At 31.7% G+C, this 23,913-nt stretch overlaps 5 protein-coding genes across 5 annotated transcripts; 4 read left to right on the top strand and 1 right to left on the bottom strand.

Moving 5' to 3' along the window:
• The first annotated feature begins 1,585 nt into the window (after positions 1-1,585).
• On the top strand, positions 1,586-9,453 carry LOC131851639 (pupal cuticle protein Edg-84A-like). The gene is made up of 3 exons (XM_059202159.1): positions 1,586-1,657; positions 8,463-8,531; positions 8,924-9,453. Exons 1-3 carry the CDS (start codon positions 1,586-1,588, stop codon positions 9,389-9,391), a joined length of 609 nt encoding a protein of 202 aa, XP_059058142.1. The 3' UTR covers positions 9,392-9,453.
• A 1,503-nt stretch (positions 9,454-10,956) lies between these two features.
• On the top strand, positions 10,957-12,270 carry LOC131851594 (larval/pupal rigid cuticle protein 66-like). The gene is made up of 2 exons (XM_059202109.1): positions 10,957-11,048; positions 11,630-12,270. Exons 1-2 carry the CDS (start codon positions 11,037-11,039, stop codon positions 12,155-12,157), a joined length of 540 nt encoding a protein of 179 aa, XP_059058092.1. The 5' UTR covers positions 10,957-11,036; the 3' UTR covers positions 12,158-12,270.
• An 864-nt stretch (positions 12,271-13,134) lies between these two features.
• Positions 13,135-14,145, bottom strand: LOC131851593 (larval/pupal rigid cuticle protein 66-like). The gene is made up of 2 exons (XM_059202108.1): positions 14,110-14,145; positions 13,135-13,742 (listed from the first exon to the last, which is right to left on the bottom strand). The coding sequence occupies exons 1-2, from the start codon at positions 14,119-14,121 to the stop codon at positions 13,191-13,193; spliced, it is 564 nt and encodes a 187-aa protein (XP_059058091.1). The 5' UTR covers positions 14,122-14,145; the 3' UTR covers positions 13,135-13,190.
• Positions 14,146-16,771: 2,626 nt separating this feature from the next.
• Positions 16,772-18,460, top strand: LOC131851592 (keratin-associated protein 6-2-like). The gene is made up of 2 exons (XM_059202107.1): positions 16,772-16,803; positions 17,506-18,460. The coding sequence occupies exons 1-2, from the start codon at positions 16,792-16,794 to the stop codon at positions 18,151-18,153; spliced, it is 660 nt and encodes a 219-aa protein (XP_059058090.1). The 5' UTR covers positions 16,772-16,791; the 3' UTR covers positions 18,154-18,460.
• Positions 18,461-20,174: 1,714 nt separating this feature from the next.
• LOC131851638 (keratin-associated protein 6-2-like) lies at positions 20,175-21,541 on the top strand. The gene is made up of 2 exons (XM_059202158.1): positions 20,175-20,198; positions 20,587-21,541. The coding sequence occupies exons 1-2, from the start codon at positions 20,175-20,177 to the stop codon at positions 21,232-21,234; spliced, it is 672 nt and encodes a 223-aa protein (XP_059058141.1). The 3' UTR covers positions 21,235-21,541.
• Positions 21,542-23,913: the final 2,372 nt, after the last annotated feature.

The following is a 23,913-nucleotide window of genomic DNA, read 5'->3' as shown; positions in this document are numbered from 1 at the left end:
ACTGAACCGATTTTGATGAAACTTTCAGAAATATAGCTTAGGCATCAGATTTATGTATAAGCTATATTTTTTTATTGAAATTTACGCGAGTGAAACCGCGGGCACAGATAGTAAATATATATATAATACGCCGACCCCACATAAAGGGAACATAAGGTAGAAGCAGATGGTAATGAGATTACAATTAAAAAAAATATATATATTCAAAATGATGACATTTTTCATGGATAAACCGTAATTAATCATGTAGAGGCCTCTTGCCATGTGTGCATATAAAATTATACATTCATTGCAAACGTTAACGGTTGATAATGACTATAGACAATTCACACAGAGCCATTTAGTCCCAAGTCAAGGAGAGCTTGTATTATGGGTTTTAGGCAACTGATATATAACGTCATAGTTACTTTTTTTGTAAATATTGTACAGTGCGAGCAATCAAACGTGCGATCATTGAAATTAAACCGCTAGACCACCGAGGGCGTCAAAATAAAATGTAAAACTCTTTATTGGTCATGTTTACTCCCTCTCACAGAAAGTAAATTATCTATTACATAAATTATGTACACCAAATATAAAATCAACATAATTACAAAACAGAGGTAACAATGGGCGGCCTTATCGCTAAAAAGCGATTTCTTCCAGATGTTTATATACCTATCTTACTAATATTATAAACGCGAAAATTTGTCAGTATGGATGGATGTTTGTCACTCTTTCAAACAAAGACTACTGCACGGTATTTGATGAAACTTTACAGTAATATAGCTTATATATGAGAATAACACATACGCTATAAATTAAAAAGATATTTTGTAAAATGGGCGAAATATAATGATAAAGAAGTAGAGCACAGAAGTAATTTCGTGGGTCTGCTAGTTATATATATATATTTCATTTTCTTTTTTGTAATCTGTACCGATATAGCCACTATCCGCATTCCATTAAAACGCCAACATACAACCTTCAGTGTCACTGCGCCGGTGCATCTACGTTACTACGGACCACGTGACCACGTGGCCGAGATGTTACGTTCATTCACTCGTGCGCATCTCGTGCCGACGACCTCTAATGATGAGATCGGGTTCATCCAACCGGTTATGTTGTTATAAATCTTTGAATAGACGAAAATGTGACTTATGTCTTTATGATTTAATTGCAGTATTGCAGATAACGAATGATTATTTATTATTCTAAAATTTAAATTAAGTATAACGTAGCTATATGCATCGAGTGAAATTATTGATGACGTTTTAATTATTGAAGCTTATAATCAGTACCACCATTATAAAAATAATTTGTATTCGTTTCAAACAGTTATATAGCATTACGATTTTAGATTTCATATGAATAAAGGCTTCAAATTTTTTTATATTATTTGCGCAAACACGACAGATGATATTAAATTAAATTATTGCATTTTTTCATTATTCTCACATGCCTCCATACAATAACCGTTTACCATAAGAGAGGCCGTATGGTAGATTGTAACCATAGTTATATAAAAAAATACAGAATAATTATTATAACATCCAATTATGAAAAAAACATACTGTAAACATTTATCCCTTGGTTGGAAACAAAAATGGCTGACGTAGTACAAAAAAGAACAAAGAGGCTGCGTTTGTATGATTATGTATACAATGACCTTGACTGGGTAAGTCATTGGCACTATATAAATCCGGTAAATGAATTGGCAGAAATAAGATCAACGTGAAGTGAATAAAAATGCTAATTTAACGTAATACCAAGGCTGATTTTGTATAAAATCTTCTGCGTGGGCATCACTGGGTCATCTGTTTGAGCCGCTAAGCAGCTAACTGTAAGCTGTTCGGCTGAAAAAAAACAGGAGCAGTAAAATTATAGGGTAGAGACGATAGGCCATATTCCTCCGCAATAATAATGCAACCAACGTATGCTATAGTATTTGTCAAAAGTTTTAAGTCAAAATAAGATTTTATTCATGTAGTTCAATTACAGATATTCTTAGTAAGTATATACCATTAGTGACTAATACTCGTATAGTTCGAATGTAGTCTAAGAAGCACTCGGCTCTTGTCGCTTCACGGGTAGCGAACTTTGAAGAAGAGCGAGAACAATAGATCTATGCAGTTCGCAGTAATACAGGTCATAGCACCTGACAGTAACCGAAAACCTCCAATAAAAAAAACTCATTTTAAATGAGATTGTATATATTTACAAAAAAAATCAATTGAGTCTTTAATTTAGGATAAATAGATACAATAACTATCAATATATAATAACATGTTATAATAAGAATAAAATTTATACGTAAAAAAGAAAGAGTCAGCAGACAAAATAATAAACAGACCTGTTCTTAGAAGTAGTGTCCGTGCACAAGTAGATATAACGGTACAGCCTGCCATCATTGCACTTAATCATAGGCTATTTATTTTATTGAGGGTTTTGAGCTATTGTCATTTATTAGGACCTATAACACTGTAACCGGTATAGGTCTCCGTTTTTCAAAGATCGCTACCTAGACCCGTCAGGAACAAGAATTGAGGAATATTCTTCCGAGTGATGATTTTTATCTCCTCAGGACAGAGTGTATACTTTTCAAAGGAAATATTTTGTTTATATGTACATGCATACAAGCACAAAGAATGTGTAGGTGGCGTTTCCTCTTAATTAACTTAACTAACTTAAGGACTAATTTTGCGAATGTATTTAATTATAGAATTAAGTTCTCTTTATAGTTAGAGAATTACTAATTCAAAAGTAGTAAAAATTACTACAATTACTTTTACGAAAGTCTTCAAATATTTATTATTAGTATATTTAACACAAATAATGTATTTTCCCTTTTTAACTCCTAAATATGACTATGACTGTGTAACTTAGTCGAAACTGAGAGAGGTAAATATATCTTATATATAACATTCTCGTGTTACTATGTTAGTTAACATACTCCTCCGAAACGGCAGGACCGATAGTTATGAAATTTTATATGCCTATTCGGTAGGTCTTAATACATCGTCTGAGAATCGGCCGCTATCTATCTTTCATATCCATAAGTGATAAGAGTTATCCACCCCATTTTTTTTATTTCTTGGAGAAAAAAATTATTCATATTTTTTATGTGGCTTTAAATAATATACATACAACCCTAAATTTTCACCCTTCTATCACCTCTATTTTGTATCTCTATAAAATTATTCGCGTTAAAATCTGAACTACAATTGTTATTAATTCAATTTGTCTTCTCACTAGATTTCAAACGAAATAGGCAGAAATAACCGAATTATTCATATCTTTGTTTAATACTGTACTAAATGAGTGCGTAGTTAACAAGCTGTTAGTTTAAGTCGTAGGAGCGACAATGTAATGAAGTTATAATGAAAATTATCAGTCCGCAACGGTAACCTTGTAAAATGGAGGAATATTATAGACTAATTAATAGCTTTATTAAATCCTATTGCTTTCAATTGATTGCGTATTCTAAAACGTCATGGAATAGGTAACAGACAATCACTGCAAGGTCATTTGTCATAATATGAATGTCTCTGCGCGTTGTCATATTTAACAATTTATGGATTTTAATTCCGTATTTTAGTATACAATCTAATTTTATTGCTACAACCATATATATCCAATTATACATTTCTTTAAGTTTTGTCTACTAATATTTCTTTAGTCGGTTAACAAAGAACAAAGTGAGAAACTTTGTTAATAAGTGTACTAACTATATAAATATAATGTAAAACCTATTAGGCACATTGATTGTGAAATTAAAGGTATAATCTATTATATTTAAAATAATTGTTCTTGTTGCTAAGTAACAATTAGGTATGTTTTACGTGTTACAGTGATAAAAGCAATCGTAAATTATATTTAATGATGTATATCCGCTGAATATCTCCATCAAAACATAGTTTGTTCATTAATTTGTCCATATATATCCTTGACAGTACAACTCAAATGATAAAATTTGATATAAAACTGTATTTCAAAACAAATTATCCTAATGTGTTGTAATTACGTAGACTTTGCAGATAAAAATTAAATGTAATATGCTCATAATTGTGAAATAATTAGGTATGTATCAGAGATGAAATCTTTGCTGATAAATGGAATTTTTTAACTTTAATTTTCATTCACTACGCAGTCGTACAATAGAATAACTTTTTAAAGATTATTCTTGTAATACAAAAAACATTAAATCGTTATAAAATTTGTCGACAAAACTAATATACCTTTAACAATATAGGCCCTTTAGGAATTTTAGAACCTTTAAGAATAAACCTTTTTAATTAAAATACAAGCATTAATAGACGAAGATATTACGCAATATACAATACGTAGTCAGATTAAATCTTATTTGAAATCGCTCTAGAAAAATCCAGCATCGTAAATTTTATCAACTTAATTTACTTATTACATTATATATGTCCATTATAGGTATTATCATTACAGGTATGAATAATTTATCCATAGATCTATCCCCGCCGAGGCCCGCCGCCGCCGAGTCACTTCAATCGAGTTTAGTTGCTGTGTGAATAATAAATAAATTTTAATTTGCAACGTTTCTAAAATTGTAACACTTCCCGTTCAATTAATGTAATGTTGTTTAATATGTAAATTGTAGCAAATTTTTCAAACACACTTTTTTCGGTCATTAAATTTAAATGATTTGAATCAAGAATGTCGTTTATTTTTTTTTAAATTGTATCAATTGGATATACTGTTTGATTAATGAGGACCAGTATGCCACATGATTGCTACATATGGTGTTATTGTACATAGTTATGTACAAGTCAAAAATCTGTCATTTAAAAGTCAACCTTGAGAATTAGATTTTACAACATAAATCAAAATAGCAAACAAGCCAATTGTCTGGTGACGAGTAGTAACCGACGCATATCTATATATATAAAAATATATAAGTTAAACCGTACAGTATATATAATATAAGCCAATTATTATAATATTACATTACAACTTACTATAATATTATTATATAAATAATATTATAGTAAGTTGCCTGAATGAAATAAATATACAAGAACGCAAGAACAGCACCACGGACATCAAGTTATGATGTCTTTAGTATCTCTCATGCATGACATGGAGATCAAGATGTTATGCCTTTATCTCCTGTAATTTCACTGTCATATCTCGCATTATAACTGATTTACATGACTTTGTGCATTGTCTACGTCTAGTAAAATTAGATATCAACAGGATATTAGAACTCCATACTTCTGAAGCTTATATTACAATGACAATATTTATAATATTACAAAAAGAGTACTAGATTGCCACCATCGTAGTATAAACAATGAATAAATTCAAAGAATAAGTAAACGACAGGACACGACAGAATATCAACTCTAATTTTAAATATAATAATAATGGATCTTCACGACTGTTATCCAAATAAAGTAGATAGTGACATGCCCACATTTCGTTATGTACAACACGGTTAAAGCGAGCACACCGTCTATCCGCCGATTTGTTAGATTAGTTATCTATGTTTTACCATCACCGGAGAATCAGTCGGTAATCTCAATTAAAGAACTTTCTGGGCAAATTTGAACTCACAACCTTACGATGTAAGCCCGTAAAAGCCACGACCACTAGGCCCTGACGTTCTTCATATATATCCATATGCTCGTCTATATTTCAATGCTTCATTCAAAATCATGTTATATTAAAGTGTGTTCAATGTTCATTTACTTTTCTATTTAAAATGAATTACAGTTGTAATTACTCACAGCGTAAAATTTGAGCCATTATGCAATAAAGGGTTTTATTATATGTAACATGTGTTTCGCGTGTGAATCATCTTCAAATGTAATTATCTCCCCAATGAGTAAATGTGTGGTACAAGTCATAAACTTTTAGCTAAACGCAGCAATCAGACATATAAACTAGATTATCAATGACTTTTAAACTGTTTAATAAAAATATAACAACATTATATTTGAAAGCACTTTGAACAATAAAGAACTTTACAAATACAATAAAACCTATAAGAAAAAAATACTTTATGCTGGGTTAGCTATTAGCTAACCCACGTCTGCATCACACTTCTTGACATTTGTAATTATATTTCGCCTATTTTACATAATATCTATTTAAATTATAGCCTATATTTTATTATAATGTACAAGCGAAATTTCTTCAAAATCCTTTCTGTAGCTTTTGTGTGACAGAGTAACAAACATACATCCATCCATTCATCCAAAGTTTGTACAAACTTTCTTGTAATACTAAGAAGTAAAACTCTCTCTCTGCTTACGAGTTACTCCAATCCATTAACTTAATTATGCAATAGCATCGTAAAGGTTGTCAGAATTGGACGTTCCCCGCGGCGCAGTGCAACGGCTGCATTGCGCATTCATTGCAGGTTCAATGCCACGGCCAGTCTGTTTCGGTCAAAGATGCTCGTTAAACGTTATGTAATTTTTAATAAGAGCTGTCTAAAGAATGAACATCATTTTTTATGCCATTATGCAATTAAGTTCCGTTAACATGTTTACTATAATAAATTTGGTAGTTTGCTAGTTTTTTCTACCATTATCACATTTTTTTTATATAACTATTAATGACAACTTGTAATCACGTTATCATGTGCTCATGATACTACTCATGCGTTTCCATTCGGAGGACTAAGATGTCATCGCTCTTATCCATCCAGTAATTTCACCATTTTATCCTACCTTTCAACCGAAACACAGATCATAAAATAAAGCTATTTAGCAGCTGAATTATTATATAGTAGCACAATAAAGTTCAATCATGAAAAACTATCAAAACTTTAGATAATAAAGAATAGTTTTAAAAACTTTTTTTAAAATCTTAATATGAATATGTAGAGGTAACGACTTTAATAAATAAATTATTTATAGTCAAAGCTACTATAAAACGTAGATATTTAAGAAATATCACTATTTTAAATAGTAAGCATCTACTAAGAAAGTGTTTTTGAAAAGTTCATCGCAACATAGTAACGCGTTCAAAGCCGCGAGTTATATTCTATTAATTTTTATATATTAACACAAAAACGAACTGACTTAGCTCTGTGAATAATATAATGTCACATATATAATTATCGTCATAGCTATAAAAACACGTTAATTGAATATTACCTTTTACTACGTTACTGGTTTATTACTTTATTCAAAGTAATTTACTCGAGAGCTATTATTACGCAATAGCTCTATTTTATTGACAGCTTATTTGATATATTATTAGCTGTTAATAAAATTATATGTATAATTATACCTGTAACAATACATGTTACAATTAATTTAATTTTTTTTACTTTTTTGGTATATTTAATGAAATAGCAAATATGCTGACGAGGCACTTAATTACATGAACTGCATAACATGACCTCATGACCTTTTGTGACCCCCGTGGTGACTCCAGGGGACTAGGATGTCATGCCTGCGTAGCCTGTTACTTCTCTGGCATGTCTCGCTACCTACCATTCAATCGAAACACAGCATACAAAATATTTATTTGCGAATTCCACGTACCGTACAATATTTGTATTCATGAGTATGATATTATTTGTATCGGTCTAGGTGTTTTTTATGTATGTTATGTATGCATTTATAAAAAAATAAATATTTGTATCAGTTGTCTAGTACTTATAACACAAGAAATGCTTAGCATGGGACTAGATGACATGTGAATTATCCATGGATATCTTTAATATTATTAAAGATAGCCAGACGACTTTTTACTAAGTCTACCTCTGGGAATCTTTCCTATTGTTATATGTATATAAAGAGTACAAAGAAAAATGCTGTAGGTATGTGCTAAGTTACTGTGCTACTTGTTCTTTTGTATGTACATGCATACAAAAGAACAAGTAGCACAGTATGTATGTACAACATGTATGTATAATCTTAACACATCCAATATTCAAAATATATTTATTCATTAGGTCTATTACAGACTCTTATGATATGTCAAATCTACCATTAAGTCGGAATGATTTTGAGATGAGAAGAACTGACAAGAAACTCAGCTCATATTATGTATTCTTATAAATAAATGTTGTCCATGTTTACTATAATACAGATTCATTTTTAAATTCAAATTTGGGAGAATAGAGTGACCACCAACATATGCTATTGCAAAAGCAAATAGTCCAATCAGTATTCGTAACGCATACAGAAGCAGCACTTATTCACGAGTATGACAGATGAGCCAGCCATCATTGCACTCAACCATATTAGTAGGAATACAAAATCACATAAGTATACTAGATTGTGAAACGAACAAAATTTGATACAGCACAGTTGAATGAACAATTTTAAATCTAATTTACGTTGAAATAAATCGCATTAAACCAGTCTAGAAAGGCGTAATGTAATCTAAGGGCGCGAGATTTATTTTAAATGCTCCAATTCTGCCTGAAACCCGATAGTTATTGCACATTCGGGATTGATTTCCAATTCACTTTACATATAAATTGAGGGGAGGCACCACCACACCCACACCTTGTTATACACTGTGAAGAGACACAATTAAACAGGATCATGATTAAAGAGGTAAATTTTTATTAATTAAGTACGTTTTCGGCTTAGGTGGTCTAGCGGTTTAGTACACTGCCTTACTTCCAATAGTCACGGGTTCAATCCCTCGAATGAATCAAATTTTTGTATCCATCAGTTTTTGATATGTATACATTTATAATAAATATAAATATTTTTGTCGTTGTATAGTACTCATAACATACACTCCGCTTAGTTTTGGACTATATGGTGCTGTGTAAATGGTTCAAAATCATTATTATTTATAACTATAAAAATAAACTTACTATATAAAAACTTATTACTTCTTGAAAGTACTAAAAATATCCAAAAGTAGAGTTTTTAATCAATGTAAAAATAATTTATTTCAACCGATAACAGAATTTGCAGTGTACTTCTTTTATTTACAGCTGGCAATCCTATTATACATGGTGTTGTCTATATCATGTACGGTGTTACATCAGCCTATACATATACTTCGTGTCCTGAATTATGAACACACTCCCAATTATAACTTCGCTTATGAAGTCAACGACGCGCATACGGGAGACGTGAAAAGTCAGGACGAATTACGTCGAGGGGACACTGTACTTGGACAATATTCTCTAATACAACCTGATGGACTTAGAAGAACTGTTGATTATAGAACTGACGATCATACAGGATTTCAAGCGACTGTCAACAATGATGGACGACCCATCGATCAACCAATATCAGATATAAACGACAACATGTCTGAAAACAAAATTGATGTTCAAATCATTCATCCACTCCCTACTCCAACCATCGCTACTACTACTCAAGCACCAGCAGCTGTGTCAAGAATATCCTTAGTACAATCCCTTCCCAATATCCATATAACTGATCCTTGGATATAATTTCTTGAAGATAAAACGTATATCGATAATGTAAGATAATAAGGCGACGAAAATGGACACCGAATGGATGGATAAAGTGAAAATAATTTATTCGTATGAGACATTTTTGAAGTACCTCCATATTACTAGCGACTCGCTCTTGCTTCCTACGTATTTACAGTGTATATATGACATTTGTTTAACTAGGTATATCCAGGCATTATAAACCTTTCGAAAGAAATTATCAGAAAACCAGTCAGACGGAAATAACGACTTTGTATTATACTAATAGAGATAATTATTTTAATAGACGTATTTTTGTGATTAAGAGTACATTGCTGTTGCAATATCAATAGCTTTATAGAGCTCTTGTTGGTAACAGTAAATGTGAATCGAAACGTCGATTAAATACGTCTGCAGGAAACATTCTATTGCTATGAATATCTGTGAGTTGTATCAAATAATAAGACATAATTGGTGACCGGAGTTGTTAACCTTGCATAGTTTAAGTCTAGGGACTTTGAAGTAATACAATGGAACAAGTTGTACAAGTAATACAGTTATATAATATAATAATTTACTTGAAATGTATAAATTTATTTTCCATTTCTAAATAAATATACAGTAGAATTTAGTGTTTCATTTTGAAGAAACTTTATGTGGTATTTTAAATAAAAGTACGACATGTTCGATTATTAAAATTATTTTTTGCCTATACATATAACATATTATTTATATACATAAATGCATAAATTTTCTTTCTTAGTGGGTACAAAAAGTAGAACAACTGTTGGCACCATTAATATATTATAATTATCTACCTATTGCCGTGAAACAGTAAAGCATAAATTTTTCTGTTTGATTTGAAATATAAAATAGTCAGTATTATCACAAAAACACAATCGTATGTGAAAATCTGCTTTATATATTTTATATGGTGGACAATTTTATAGGGCTAATCACAGCAAAGAATGTCAATAGTTGAAATTCATTGTAAAACATAATGTACCTACCTCATTTGTATAAAAACTATTACTACCTACACACAAGAATCTTATAGGTTTATTATAGCTTTGAAAATATGAAAATTGGTTGTACCTCTGTATAAGAAATCAAAACTGAATAATCTAAATTAATGTTAAACGCATAATGCTAATTGATGCAGATAAAAAAACTGTTTTAATAAGAATCATGAATTTGATATTACAGATTTCAAGAATAAAAATTCCAAAGGCAATTTAATATAAATTGTTTTTGATATAATTTATAAAATCAATGTAAATTTATTCCCAAAAGTTAATGAAGAAATTACAATTATATTACAGATAAATTGTCTAAAACTCAAACATATGTCCAAATTGTTTTATTAATAATTTAATTATATTATTTTTTATTATAATATATTTAATAATAAAATTATTGTACGTATAGTTGACCCCATGTATCAATACTCAATACAATATTACTTTACAAAGTTCCGCATAACTCGTTCGCTGACCAAATACTCTCAAAAAACCCTCAGTGGACGTGACCTAGAGTCCATATTTACTGTCTTTTACTTCCTATTATTAGCGTACAATGATTGTGCAAGACTTGTATAAAAACAGTAACAAATTCAGGATAAATCATTCGCAGTTCACTGTGCAACAAAAACTAACGTATCGAAATGGCAGCTAAGGTAAAGGGTTCTTTGTGTTAAGTGTATTAAGCCCTTGATAATCACGGATTATTCAAAGTGTTTTGACTCAGTTCTGTTAATAATTAACATTTAATTTCATAGTATTTAAGATGCTATCAGTGAATGTTATAGTTTACTAGTTGTTACCAGTGACTTCGTCTGCATTTTTTAAGATAAAGGATAGCTTATATTGATCCTACATGGAGATATAATATATCAAATTTCATTAAAATATTTTACTTTTAGTACACGAAATGGCATTATAATTCTAATAGCATCTGGTTTAATTTAATTTAGAATTAAACAAAACACGTTACATCAATATTTATTAATCACATTCACAATTATATCTTTCTAGTAATAATATTGAAAAAGTACTTAGATTTTAAGAACCTTAACCAAAGTTTAATTACCGTTCTTAGTCGATAACAGTGAGTAGAAGAATTTATTTATTGAACATATATAATTTTTATGTAGTAGAAATCATTCAAACTAATTTGATATATCTATTAGAACTATAATTAATATAGGACATTGGAACATGTAAAAGTATTTTTTTTAATAAAATTTTTATTTTACAGTTCGTCGTTGTTGCTTTGATGGTGGCGGCCGCCCGTGCCAGCGGCGTGCAAGACTACACCAGCTTCTCTTATGGTGTATCCGACCCGCATACCGGAGACGTCAAAAGCCAACACGAGACCCGTGTCGGTGACAGCGTGGTTGGACAGTATTCCCTCCTCGACTCTGACGGCACAAAGCGCACCGTCGACTACGCCGCTGACGCTCACTCTGGATTCAACGCCGTCGTCAGGAAAGACCCCGCCCTCATCGCCCATGCCGCACCCGTTGTTGCCCCCATCGCTCCCGTCGTTGCCCCCGTTGCTCCCGTAGCTTACTCCAGCGCTCTCGCTCATGGAGGTATTGCCGCTCCTCTAGCCTACTCCGCCCCTCTAGGCTACTCCTCCCCTCTTGCCCATGGTGCTATCGCCTCTCCCCTTGTCCGTAGCGTTATTGCCTCTCCCTTAGCCCATGGTGGTATCGCTGCTCCCCTCGGAGCTATCGCCTATGGCGCTGGACATGGTCTTTATGGCTCTCATTTGGGTTACTAAACTGTATTAGCAAACTAAATATATATGTGTAAATAGAATAAATTATGACCGTGTCATACCTGAGCGAACTGCTGTGATTATGTACAAAAAATTAAATACTTTTTGTAATTTAAGAGAGAGAAAAATGTAAAAGACCAACTTTTACATTTTTCTCTCTCTTCTTTATATTACACGTAGTGTATATTGAGTAACACTTGATCTTAAAAATACAAGTGCTTGTATATCATAAGATAAGTTGTTGAAAATGTTGTCAAGTTTAGTTTCATTTTTCATTATCTATATCTATCTATCTATCTACGTCTTCAACTATCTTTTGAAGAAATAAAAAGTTACTTACTATTAATACTGCTATTTATTAGTCAGTTACATGCATTTGTTAGGTAAAGATATAGAATTTATTTTCTGAATAGATATTTCCGATTAGTAGATTACTAGACGTTTAGATTTTAAAATAAAACCAGATGATCCAGCAAACGTTATTTTGCCATATAAATTGAATATATATATAGCTATAAAAATAGGGGTTTGTCTTAAAAGGATAAAAATTTGAAGCTGTATGTACTTTTCAATGAATGAATTTCAATAAATTGATGCTGAATAGAATAAAAATAAATTATCGAAAAATAAAAGAAAAAAAAATAGATATGGGTCACCCTTATGGGCAAAATCGGTTAAGCCGTTTCGGAGGAATTTGGTAACAAATATCGCGACGCAAAAAAATATTTATTAGAGTGTTAAGAAAACAAGTATTCAGATTATAATAATAATACAATCTATGTAATGCCTACTTGAATATCAAATTTTATTACAATTGGATGAATCAAGATATCATGAACATATACACTCAATTTCGCATTTATAATGTTTATTGTTCATGTATAATATAATAATATATGTAAATATTGCAATTGGAAAGAAAATAAATAATCACACATAAACATACTCATTTACATAAACTTTACTCATATTACCAGCCTATATACACAGTCATTTGAAGCAGTCCACATAGTCGATATTATTAATCAGATATATATTACCAACCCAATCGGGCACCATAGCCATGACCATATCCAAGACCGGCTAAGGGAGCGCCGTGTCCTCCATAAGCACCGTAACCTCCGTATCCACCATAAGCTAGAGGAGAGGCAAGACCACCGTGAGGAGCGTAACCGTGGGCGACAGTCGTTGAATACCCAATTGGGGCATTATACGCTACAGGAGCGGCATGGGCCAGAACTGGGGCCGCATGGGAGAGAACTGGGGCCGCATGAGAGAGAACAGGGGCCGCATGAGATAGAACAGGGGCCGCATGGGAGAGAACTGGGGCGACAGGAGCGGGATGAACAGAAAGACCCTCTTTACGGACGACAGCGTTGAAACCAGTGTGAGGGTTGGCAGCGTAATCGACGACTCTCTTAGTGCCGTCAGGCTCCAGGAGCGAGTATTGCCCTACTACGCTGTTTCCAACACGTTTCTCATGTTGATCTTTGACGTCACCAGTGTGTGGGTCCCGTACTCCATATGAAAAACTGGAGTAATCGACGTTAGCTTGGGCGGCTGCTACCAACATTGCAACTATAACAAACTAAAAAAAATAATGTTAATAACAATGTATCTTCGCGACTGTTCTTCGAGAAGGAACTCAGAGACATCGTTAACTGTGATCTTGTGGTAAACCTAACACTTAACATGCCCTAATCGCTAAAAAGCGGGTCTGTCATGGCCTCTCAAATTAAATTTTGATTGTTAACGGTGTTTCTTCATCAGAAATATAAATAGACATAAATAGGTTTTGGTATCGATCCCGGTTTTAAGTCACGGTCATCGAGGTAGTAAGCCATTACTTTTATGCGCAAGTACTAGCATTAAATTAATGAAGTGTCAACGATATGTAAAAATACAAACAAACAGACTATTATTGATTTTTACGCATCAGATAAACTATTTATTACCTTAGTGGCCATTGTTGTTCTTGTTTACAATACGAGGTTCAATTAAATACTGATTAAATCCAGCGATTTCTATTATTTATATTCCACCAAACCATCCAAGTGTAGTTTTGGGGGTCAAAAAACGAAGTCATTGTTACTAGAAGTACGCCTATATTAAGTAACACGAGCATATATTATAATTAACAAAATATTTTTAAAAATATTAATACTATTTCAGTCTTAACTAAAACATAATTAATATTTATGTACATGTATTCCATTCCTTTATACTGTTTGTTTCTTGGCAAAAGATGTTCGACCGTATTTCAACTAATAATAGTCTTTATTTTGAATGGATGGATAAACAAACATCCCAAATGATGGAAAATGGAAACCATCACTGGACATAACTCACACGGACATCTCAAAATCGGCGCTCCCTTTATATTTCAAACTTATGATAATTGAATACATATAATATAATAATAACTAATACTGAACAATATACACAAACCCATGTAGTCCCAAGCAGAGCTTGTGTTATGGGTACTAAACAACTGGTAGAATATTTAGATACATTTTTTCTTTGTAAATACATAGAAAACATCCAGACACAAACAATCATTCTCATGAATACAAATATTTGACCCATGCAGGGAATCAAATCCGTGGCCATCGGAATTATAAAAATTATATATTTTGTTTGTATATGCGGACAAAACCTTCAGAACCTATGCATAAAATTTGTTGCAAATATACCCTAATAAAAAAAGTTATTACATAGATTCATATAAAACATATTTTGTTCCTAGTACCACAAACCTGCCATTGTACATTCCATTACATAAAACAAATCGCCGGAGCCATAAGAAGAGAAAAGAATGCATTACATTTTTGAATTTCGAATTGAACATGTTCCAAATTGAAAACATAGAGATGCCATGTCGACATAACAAACTTGAGTTGTCAAAATGTCATTCACCTAAACAACGCTTGTTACAGTTTATAATTGGCATATAACAAGTTGAAACATAGAAACTGTACTGTAATGTAAAAAAACTTATTTTAATATAATAGTATAAAAAAATTAACTGTATGCTAACTTCAACTTTAAAAAAAGAAGATGATCTCGATTCTTCTTATTGCAACGATACATGTGTCGTTCAATATATTGTTTATGCCTTTTCTTTACTGTATATTACAAATAAAGTATATTCTATCTTATATTTCTTTTGAAAACGGTAATGCTGTGCCAATTCCTAAAAAAAAGTCAGAACGTTTTACATAAAATGGGCAATGTAATATTTTGGAAATAATGTAGTGTGCTTGTATTAATTAAAAAAACTATTTCACCTATACTCTCTTTTAACTTTATATTGTTCCAGGATATACTCTATATATCCTGTACTAACCTACAGAGCGTTATTTTGTATATTTAAATTTACATCAACTGAAAACATTATAACTGGAAAGCAACAACATTGCATATTAGCAAATAAACATTGGAGTTTCATGTGCACGGTTTATTTTGAAGTTCCAATCTATTTCACATTCAAATGCATTCAATTCTCTTGCATGATGCTTAGATAAATATAATAACAGTTCATTGTACTTGTAGGTTGGATTATTTAGAAAACACATTGGTTATTATCCACAGTAGCATTTGCATATTGTGTTTATAACCCTACATATCGTCACCCTTGGAAATTCATTGATTAAAATAACTGTTTTTGTGTATAATTTTTTTTTTATCTCACAGGCATGGTAAACAAAATAGACAGCCTATATGATGGTAAATGGCAGCCGTCAAATATGTTCATTAACAGTACTACTGGCTTCACTTGTTCACATCCCTCCAATTATACGCTATCCCATTCTAACGGGAATCGAATTTATAACAGCCTGAGCTTTAATCCGTACGGTACCTGTAGACTTTTTAGTTAGTTTTTTAGTTAGGTACGAATTTGAATTATTTACGAATTTTCGTATCGTAGTTTGTCTCTTTATAAGTTTTTCCGCAGGTTTGTAGTGTGTTTTACACTCGCCTCAATTTTCGAACGTTGAAGCTCTAAAAGTCAGCTGCGACCAATAGTATTAGAATAATTATAAAAAATAAATCATCTAACACCCGTATTATCGTACCGTAGATTTCAAACCTCCAAAGCAAAATACTGCTATATGTTTATCCTTCAACTGAAACTGAGTTTTCAAAGCAATCAAATGTAGCATATAATAAATTATAATATTAAAAGTATGTAATGAAATAGCTATATAAGTACAGGGAAGATTCAGGAGTGATAGCAATATTTTGACGACAATCTATTTTGTAATGCTCATAACATATTAACAAATAATAGTTATACACTATTACTATACTAGATAAAGCATCAGTTTGTTTTTAATTACAATCCTATAAAAAAATCTTACATATTGATGACCAGGTTCTTAAAGTATCTGTAAATCTTTATGATAACCATGACTTACTTAATCCCATTGAAACCGTTATCATATTACATTAATAACAAAACTATGGTAAAGTAAAAAAGGAAGAGGACTTCCTTTTGTCTGTTACTTAGTGGTGTATCTTACCTATTTCCTTCCAAAAATTTGATTTGGTAATTCATGTAAATTTTTCATTACGCTAGTATATAAGTTGAAACAATGCTCCTCAATCCATCAGTTGTGGTGTAAACATCAGGCGAAATGTTGGCTAAGGTAATAAAAATATAATAAATTGACCGCGATTACAATCGACCTTTTTTTAATTAACTGTCTCAATTAACCGCGAAACAAATATGGGTTGGCGTTCAAGAATGTTAAAATTCTTCTTTTGTACAGACGTGTTAAAAATTAAATTTTTTTTTTCAAAATTCTTGGTTCGATACTCAGGAGTTTCATAATAATTTATACATTATACTGATTCCTGTGGAATGCTTATTCAATTCTTAATCAGTATTTTTTAAATACATGTATAAATATAACATTAATTATACATCATACAACATTTTCAGCATCTTTTCATTCATTTCATTATTTCAGTCATTCTAATTATGATCTCTCTTCTAATATAAAAATGAAATAGCAAAGTAATGTAATTGACAATTTTATACATAAATAAAATTGATTTCATATACATAAAGATTATTCAAAATGAGGATTACTGTTTAACTTAATTTTATAACTACTTAGCATTTAAATTATTAAATAGTATTACTGTAATCCCATCATATAATTTTATTTCTTCTATTTCTATTCTTTATAGTTGTTTTATGTCAATTATTTTTAGTCTTTACACAACAAATTGTAAATATGTTTTATAATACTTATATAACTAAACTCGGATAGAACCTGATATTTATATCTGTATCTCATACAATGCATATATCTTGACTATTCAACATTTTCTTTCATCAACAGATAACAGTGTTCGCTTTACTGGCTGTTGCTGTCCATTGCAATGTCCCCGGCAAAGACTACTCAAGCTTTTCATACGGTGTATCCGACCCTCATACTGGCGACGTTAAAAACCAACAGGAAACCCGTGTAGGAAGTACTGTTGTAGGTCAGTACTCGCTTCTCGAGTCTGACGGCACTAAGCGCATCGTGGATTACTCTGCCAACCCTAGTACTGGTTTCAACGCTGTGGTTCGTAAGGATGGTGTCTCAGTTCACCCGTCGGGGCCAGTAGGATATGCAGCACCAGCATACTCCGGTTACAGTGGATACGCAGCTCCTTACGGTCATGGTGCTGTCAGTTATTCGAATCTGTACAATAGCGTCGCATCTCATGGACTCGGATATGGCGCGGGAGCATACGGACACGGAGCTGGTCTCGGATACGGAACCGGTCTGGGCTACGGGGCTGGACTTACTGGGTACAAAAGCGGTCTGGGTTACGCTGGATTAGGATACGGCGCGGGTCTCGGATACAATGCAGGTCTCGGATACAACGCAGGTCTCGGATACGGCGCTGGTCTCGGATATGGGACTGGTTTAGGTTACGCGTCTGGTCTCGGATACGGTTATGGAGCTGGTCTTGGTTATGGTAGCCGTTTGGGTTGGTAGAAAACATAAATATCAGGCTGATTTATGATGTGATCGAATTAAAACCATATCTGAAAGATGTCAAAACATATTTTTGAATGAAGTCTATTAAAATTAAAACGTTACATATATGTAAATAAAAATAATAGACATGTAAATAAACTATTTTGTAAAATAAACTTCTATAAAGTTATAAAAGAACAAACATTTTCAAATATTATTTTATTTCGATTAACAAAATGATTCTGTCGTAACAACGCCTGCTATTTGGTATGAAATGGACTTTTTGAATTACTTCGCAACATGTAAATATACTTAATTTCTTGCAATAAATATATCAAAGTGATGATACGTTTTTTTATTATTCGAATACTATAATTAAGGTAATATAATTATTTATAATGTTTTCCGTTTCCTTTTGTTAATATGTAAACAAATAATAACGTATAGAGAACATTGAAAGTAACCTTGCCATCGTAATTTCATATGCACAGATACTGATTTTAATTGAATTATAAATTATCTACGGTTTAGACTATTTATATGAGGTACCAATCCATTTATGATCTTTGAAAGATTTTCCATCGACGATAGGTAATTTAGATACGGTATTGTAGTAAAAATATTGGTAATCAGTAGTATTTTTTTTTAATAATATGGGTATGTTTTTTTCAAGATTTCATTATAAGTAGTAGTATAAAGCTAAGGTTATGCTACAGTTTATAATAATTCCGTTCTCTATTTAGTCACTGATACTTAGAAAAACTTTATTCGATGTATTAAAGAATGGCAAGTTTTAACGAGTCCCAGTAATTATTGAGAAACTATTGTAAAAAATAGTGCAAATTCTACAATCTATATTGTTATTGACAGAATGAGGATTTTATTTCGGAAAATAAAGATATTGAAGTAAAAACAGATAGTAATAGAGAATAATTAATATACTATATGTTAAATAACCTACGGATAATAGTAAAGTAAAATAATTGATTATATATTAAAATACATAGACAATATCAATAAAATTAGAATACGAAACTTTAAAAACGTCTAAAAAGTTTGAAACTCATTAAAATAACCAAAATTATAGAAATAATAAATATTAATTACTTTAATCGAATAACCAAATACTAAGCGTCGTCAATTATAAATGCCATTATTGAAAAAAGGTCCTAACATCCTTCGTCTGTCCTTGCTTTAGACAGCTTGACGTGGGTTCGATCTATGGACAAATCAATTAGAAACCAGTACCGATCATTATTTAAAAAAAAATGCGTGTCGAAATAAAAAATTCCAATTTTAAATATTCGAACGCATATAATAAAGACTTTGTAATGTGTACATTAACTATCATTACACAATATTTTTTACCGCTAAAATCGAATCGAATTGTGCCAGATATGTTAGATTTGGTCCAATCAGAACAAATATGCTAAAAATACTTTACATTAGTCAACACCTCATTTAGAAATATAAACACATTAAAAGAATGAAGGAATACTGTATTACTACAATTAACATATTTATAGATTTCAAATTCTTGAGATGCAATGTCGATGGACTAAGATGTCATGCCTCCAGACACTACAATGTCCGCATTCCCCTAGAAAGTTGCAGAGTTGATCGTGGGGCTTGCCCCGAGATCATCTGTTGTTTTGTGAGGACAAACCTCAGAAAACAAAAACCCCCGGGGAACTGGAATGACAGCCTCGAAGAGGACAGACAATCCTAAAATATTAAATATGCGTAACTATAGAGAGAACATCATAATATGTACAGCTTATCTTATAGCTAACTTAAGATCTAGTACAATATTTGAGGATTTTTTTAAGATACATAAATATTTTTTATTTTTTAATATTTTAAAAATTAAGATGATATGTTGTCAAAATTAAGTAAGAGAAGGGGTAGAAGACGTAGATGAATTCATATAAATTGTACCCTGGTATGACAGTATATCTATATAATAATGTATTTGACTGTATACTATACATCCTCGCCAAAACAATATATATGTATATATCCCCATGATTCATTTTGTAATGGCTTACACTCGTATCTTATTCGTACATCTTATTCTAATATTGTCAAAATCAAGATATTTTTAAGAAATTAACAATTAAATGATTGTGATTTATTAATTATTTTTGCGAGGTTTCATCTCAGCAGACCAGTTGTGAATAAGCAAGAGAGTAAAACAGGCGATCAGCCTTGAGATGCGAATGTGGAGCAATGCATAATAAGCCAATACTGATCTTGTTTATATAATTTATCTTCTTGAATGCTGCACTATTTTGTATTTAATAGGAAAAATTAATACTAACCAAGTTACATGCAACTCTGTTGATTTAACTGCCTTGGCAACAGAGTTACTTAGTGGGTACCCTGATATTTATATCTGTATCTCATACAATGCATATATCTTGACTATTCAACATTTTCTTTCATCAACAGATAACAGTGTTCGCTTTACTGGCTGTTGCTGTCCATTGCAATGTCCCCGGCAAAGACTACTCAAGCTTTTCATACGGTGTATCCGACCCTCATACTGGCGACGTTAAAAACCAACAGGAAACCCGTGTAGGAAGTACTGTTGTAGGTCAGTACTCGCTTCTCGAGTCTGACGGCACTAAGCGCATCGTGGATTACTCTGCCAACCCTAGTACTGGTTTCAACGCTGTGGTTCGTAAGGATGGTGTCTCAGTTCACCCGTCGGGGCCAGTAGGATATGCAGCACCAGCATACTCCGGTTACAGTGGATACGCAGCTCCTTACGGTCATGGTGCTGTCAGTTATTCGAATCTGTACAATAGCGTCGCATCTCATGGACTCGGATATGGCGCGGGAGCATACGGACACGGAGCTGGTCTCGGATACGGAACCGGTCTGGGCTACGGGGCTGGACTTACTGGGTACAAAAGCGGTCTGGGTTACGCTGGATTAGGATACGGCGCGGGTCTCGGATACAATGCAGGTCTCGGATACAACGCAGGTCTCGGATACGGCGCTGGTCTCGGATATGGGACTGGTTTAGGTTACGCGTCTGGTCTCGGATACGGTTATGGAGCTGGTCTTGGTTATGGTAGCCGTTTGGGTTGGTAGAAAACATAAATATCAGGCTGATTTATGATGTGATCGAATTAAAACCATATCTGAAAGATGTCAAAACATATTTTTGAATGAAGTCTATTAAAATTAAAACGTTACATATATGTAAATAAAAATAATAGACATGTAAATAAACTATTTTGTAAAATAAACTTCTATAAAGTTATAAAAGAACAAACATTTTCAAATATTATTTTATTTCGATTAACAAAATGATTCTGTCGTAACAACGCCTGCTATTTGGTATGAAATGGACTTTTTGAATTACTTCGCAACATGTAAATATACTTAATTTCTTGCAATAAATATATCAAAGTGATGATACGTTTTTTTATTATTCGAATACTATAATTAAGGTAATATAATTATTTATAATGTTTTCCGTTTCCTTTTGTTAATATGTAAACAAATAATAACGTATAGAGAACATTGAAAGTAACCTTGCCATCGTAATTTCATATGCACAGATACTGATTTTAATTGAATTATAAATTATCTACGGTTTAGACTATTTATATGAGGTACCAATCCATTTATGATCTTTGAAAGATTTTCCATCGACGATAGGTAATTTAGATACGGTATTGTAGTAAAAATATTGGTAATCAGTAGTATTTTTTTTTAATAATATGGGTATGTTTTTTTCAAGATTTCATTATAAGTAGTAGTATAAAGCTAAGGTTATGCTACAGTTTATAATAATTCCGTTCTCTATTTAGTCACTGATACTTAGAAAAACTTTATTCGATGTATTAAAGAATGGCAAGTTTTAACGAGTCCCAGTAATTATTGAGAAACTATTGTAAAAAATAGTGCAAATTCTACAATCTATATTGTTATTGACAGAATGAGGATTTTATTTCGGAAAATAAAGATATTGAAGTAAAAACAGATAGTAATAGAGAATAATTAATATACTATATGTTAAATAACCTACGGATAATAGTAAAGTAAAATAATTGATTATATATTAAAATACATAGACAATATCAATAAAATTAGAATACGAAACTTTAAAAACGTCTAAAAAGTTTGAAACTCATTAAAATAACCAAAATTATAGAAATAATAAATATTAATTACTTTAATCGAATAACCAAATACTAAGCGTCGTCAATTATAAATGCCATTATTGAAAAAAGGTCCTAACATCCTTCGTCTGTCCTTGCTTTAGACAGCTTGACGTGGGTTCGATCTATGGACAAATCAATTAGAAACCAGTACCGATCATTATTTAAAAAAAAATGCGTGTCGAAATAAAAAATTCCAATTTTAAATATTCGAACGCATATAATAAAGACTTTGTAATGTGTACATTAACTATCATTACACAATATTTTTTACCGCTAAAATCGAATCGAATTGTGCCAGATATGTTAGATTTGGTCCAATCAGAACAAATATGCTAAAAATACTTTACATTAGTCAACACCTCATTTAGAAATATAAACACATTAAAAGAATGAAGGAATACTGTATTACTACAATTAACATATTTATAGATTTCAAATTCTTGAGATGCAATGTCGATGGACTAAGATGTCATGCCTCCAGACACTACAATGTCCGCATTCCCCTAGAAAGTTGCAGAGTTGATCGTGGGGCTTGCCCCGAGATCATCTGTTGTTTTGTGAGGACAAACCTCAGAAAACAAAAACCCCCGGGGAACTGGAATGACAGCCTCGAAGAGGACAGACAATCCTAAAATATTAAATATGCGTAACTATAGAGAGAACATCATAATATGTACAGCTTATCTTATAGCTAACTTAAGATCTAGTACAATATTTGAGGATTTTTTTAAGATACATAAATATTTTTTATTTTTTAATATTTTAAAAATTAAGATTGATATGTTGTCAAAATTAAGTAAGAGAAGGGGTAGAAGACGTAGATGAATTCATATAAATTGTACCCTGGTATGACAGTATATCTATATAATAATGTATTTGACTGTATACTATACATCCTCGCCAAAACAATATATATGTATATATCCCCATGATTCATTTTGTAATGGCTTACACTCGTATCTTATTCGTACATCTTATTCTAATATTGTCAAAATCAAGATATTTTTAAGAAATTAACAATTAAATGATTGTGATTTATTAATTATTTTTGCGAGGTTTCATCTCAGCAGACCAGTTGTGAATAAGCAAGAGAGTAAAACAGGCGATCAGCCTTGAGATGCGAATGTGGAGCAATGCATAATAAGCCAATACTGATCTTGTTTATATAATTTATCTTCTTGAATGCTGCACTATTTTGTATTTAATAGGAAAAATTAATACTAACCAAGTTACATGCAACTCTGTTGATTTAACTGCCTTGGCAACAGAGTTACTTAGTGGGTACCCTAAAATTTATAAAGACGTATATTTTATGATATTGAAATGATGACACTCGTAAACAGAGTTACTTAGTGGATATCCTAAAATGTATACAGAAAGGCATTAGAATATTGTAATGATGATACTCATATATATTACGTAATTGAATGGTATATGAATTATAAAGGAAAAGAGAGAAAAGGTAATATAGAAATTATCCTTATTAAAATAAATTTAATTTTAAACATTTTTAAAGGACAATTTTCTGCCGCCACCTTCATAATGTAAATTTAATTTATAATATTTTTCACTGAGCATCACTAATAGAAAAAACTCTGAT

The sequence above is a fragment of the Achroia grisella genome, unplaced genomic scaffold (genome assembly GCF_030625045.1).
Source record: "Achroia grisella isolate CSIRO2021 unplaced genomic scaffold, CSIRO_AGI_Agris_v1 utg794, whole genome shotgun sequence".
NCBI classification, from domain to species: domain Eukaryota; kingdom Metazoa; phylum Arthropoda; class Insecta; order Lepidoptera; family Pyralidae; genus Achroia; species Achroia grisella.
The sequence above is the reverse complement of the archived record's forward strand: the minus strand, read 5'-3'. Positions and strand labels throughout refer to the sequence as shown.

Coding starts and splice junctions, on each gene's coding strand:
- LOC131851639 (XM_059202159.1), top strand. CDS start 1,586: ATGGCTGACGTAGTACAAAAAAGAACAAAGAGGCTGCGTTTGTATGAT. Junction 1,658..8,462: donor TATACAATGACCTTGACTGG/GTAAGTCATTGG, acceptor AATTGAGGGGAG/GCACCACCACACCCACACCT. Junction 8,532..8,923: donor ACAGGATCATGATTAAAGAG/GTAAATTTTTAT, acceptor TTTTATTTACAG/CTGGCAATCCTATTATACAT.
- LOC131851638 (XM_059202158.1), top strand. CDS start 20,175: ATGGCTTACACTCGTATCTTATTC. Junction 20,199..20,586: donor CTTACACTCGTATCTTATTC/GTACATCTTATT, acceptor TTTCATCAACAG/ATAACAGTGTTCGCTTTACT.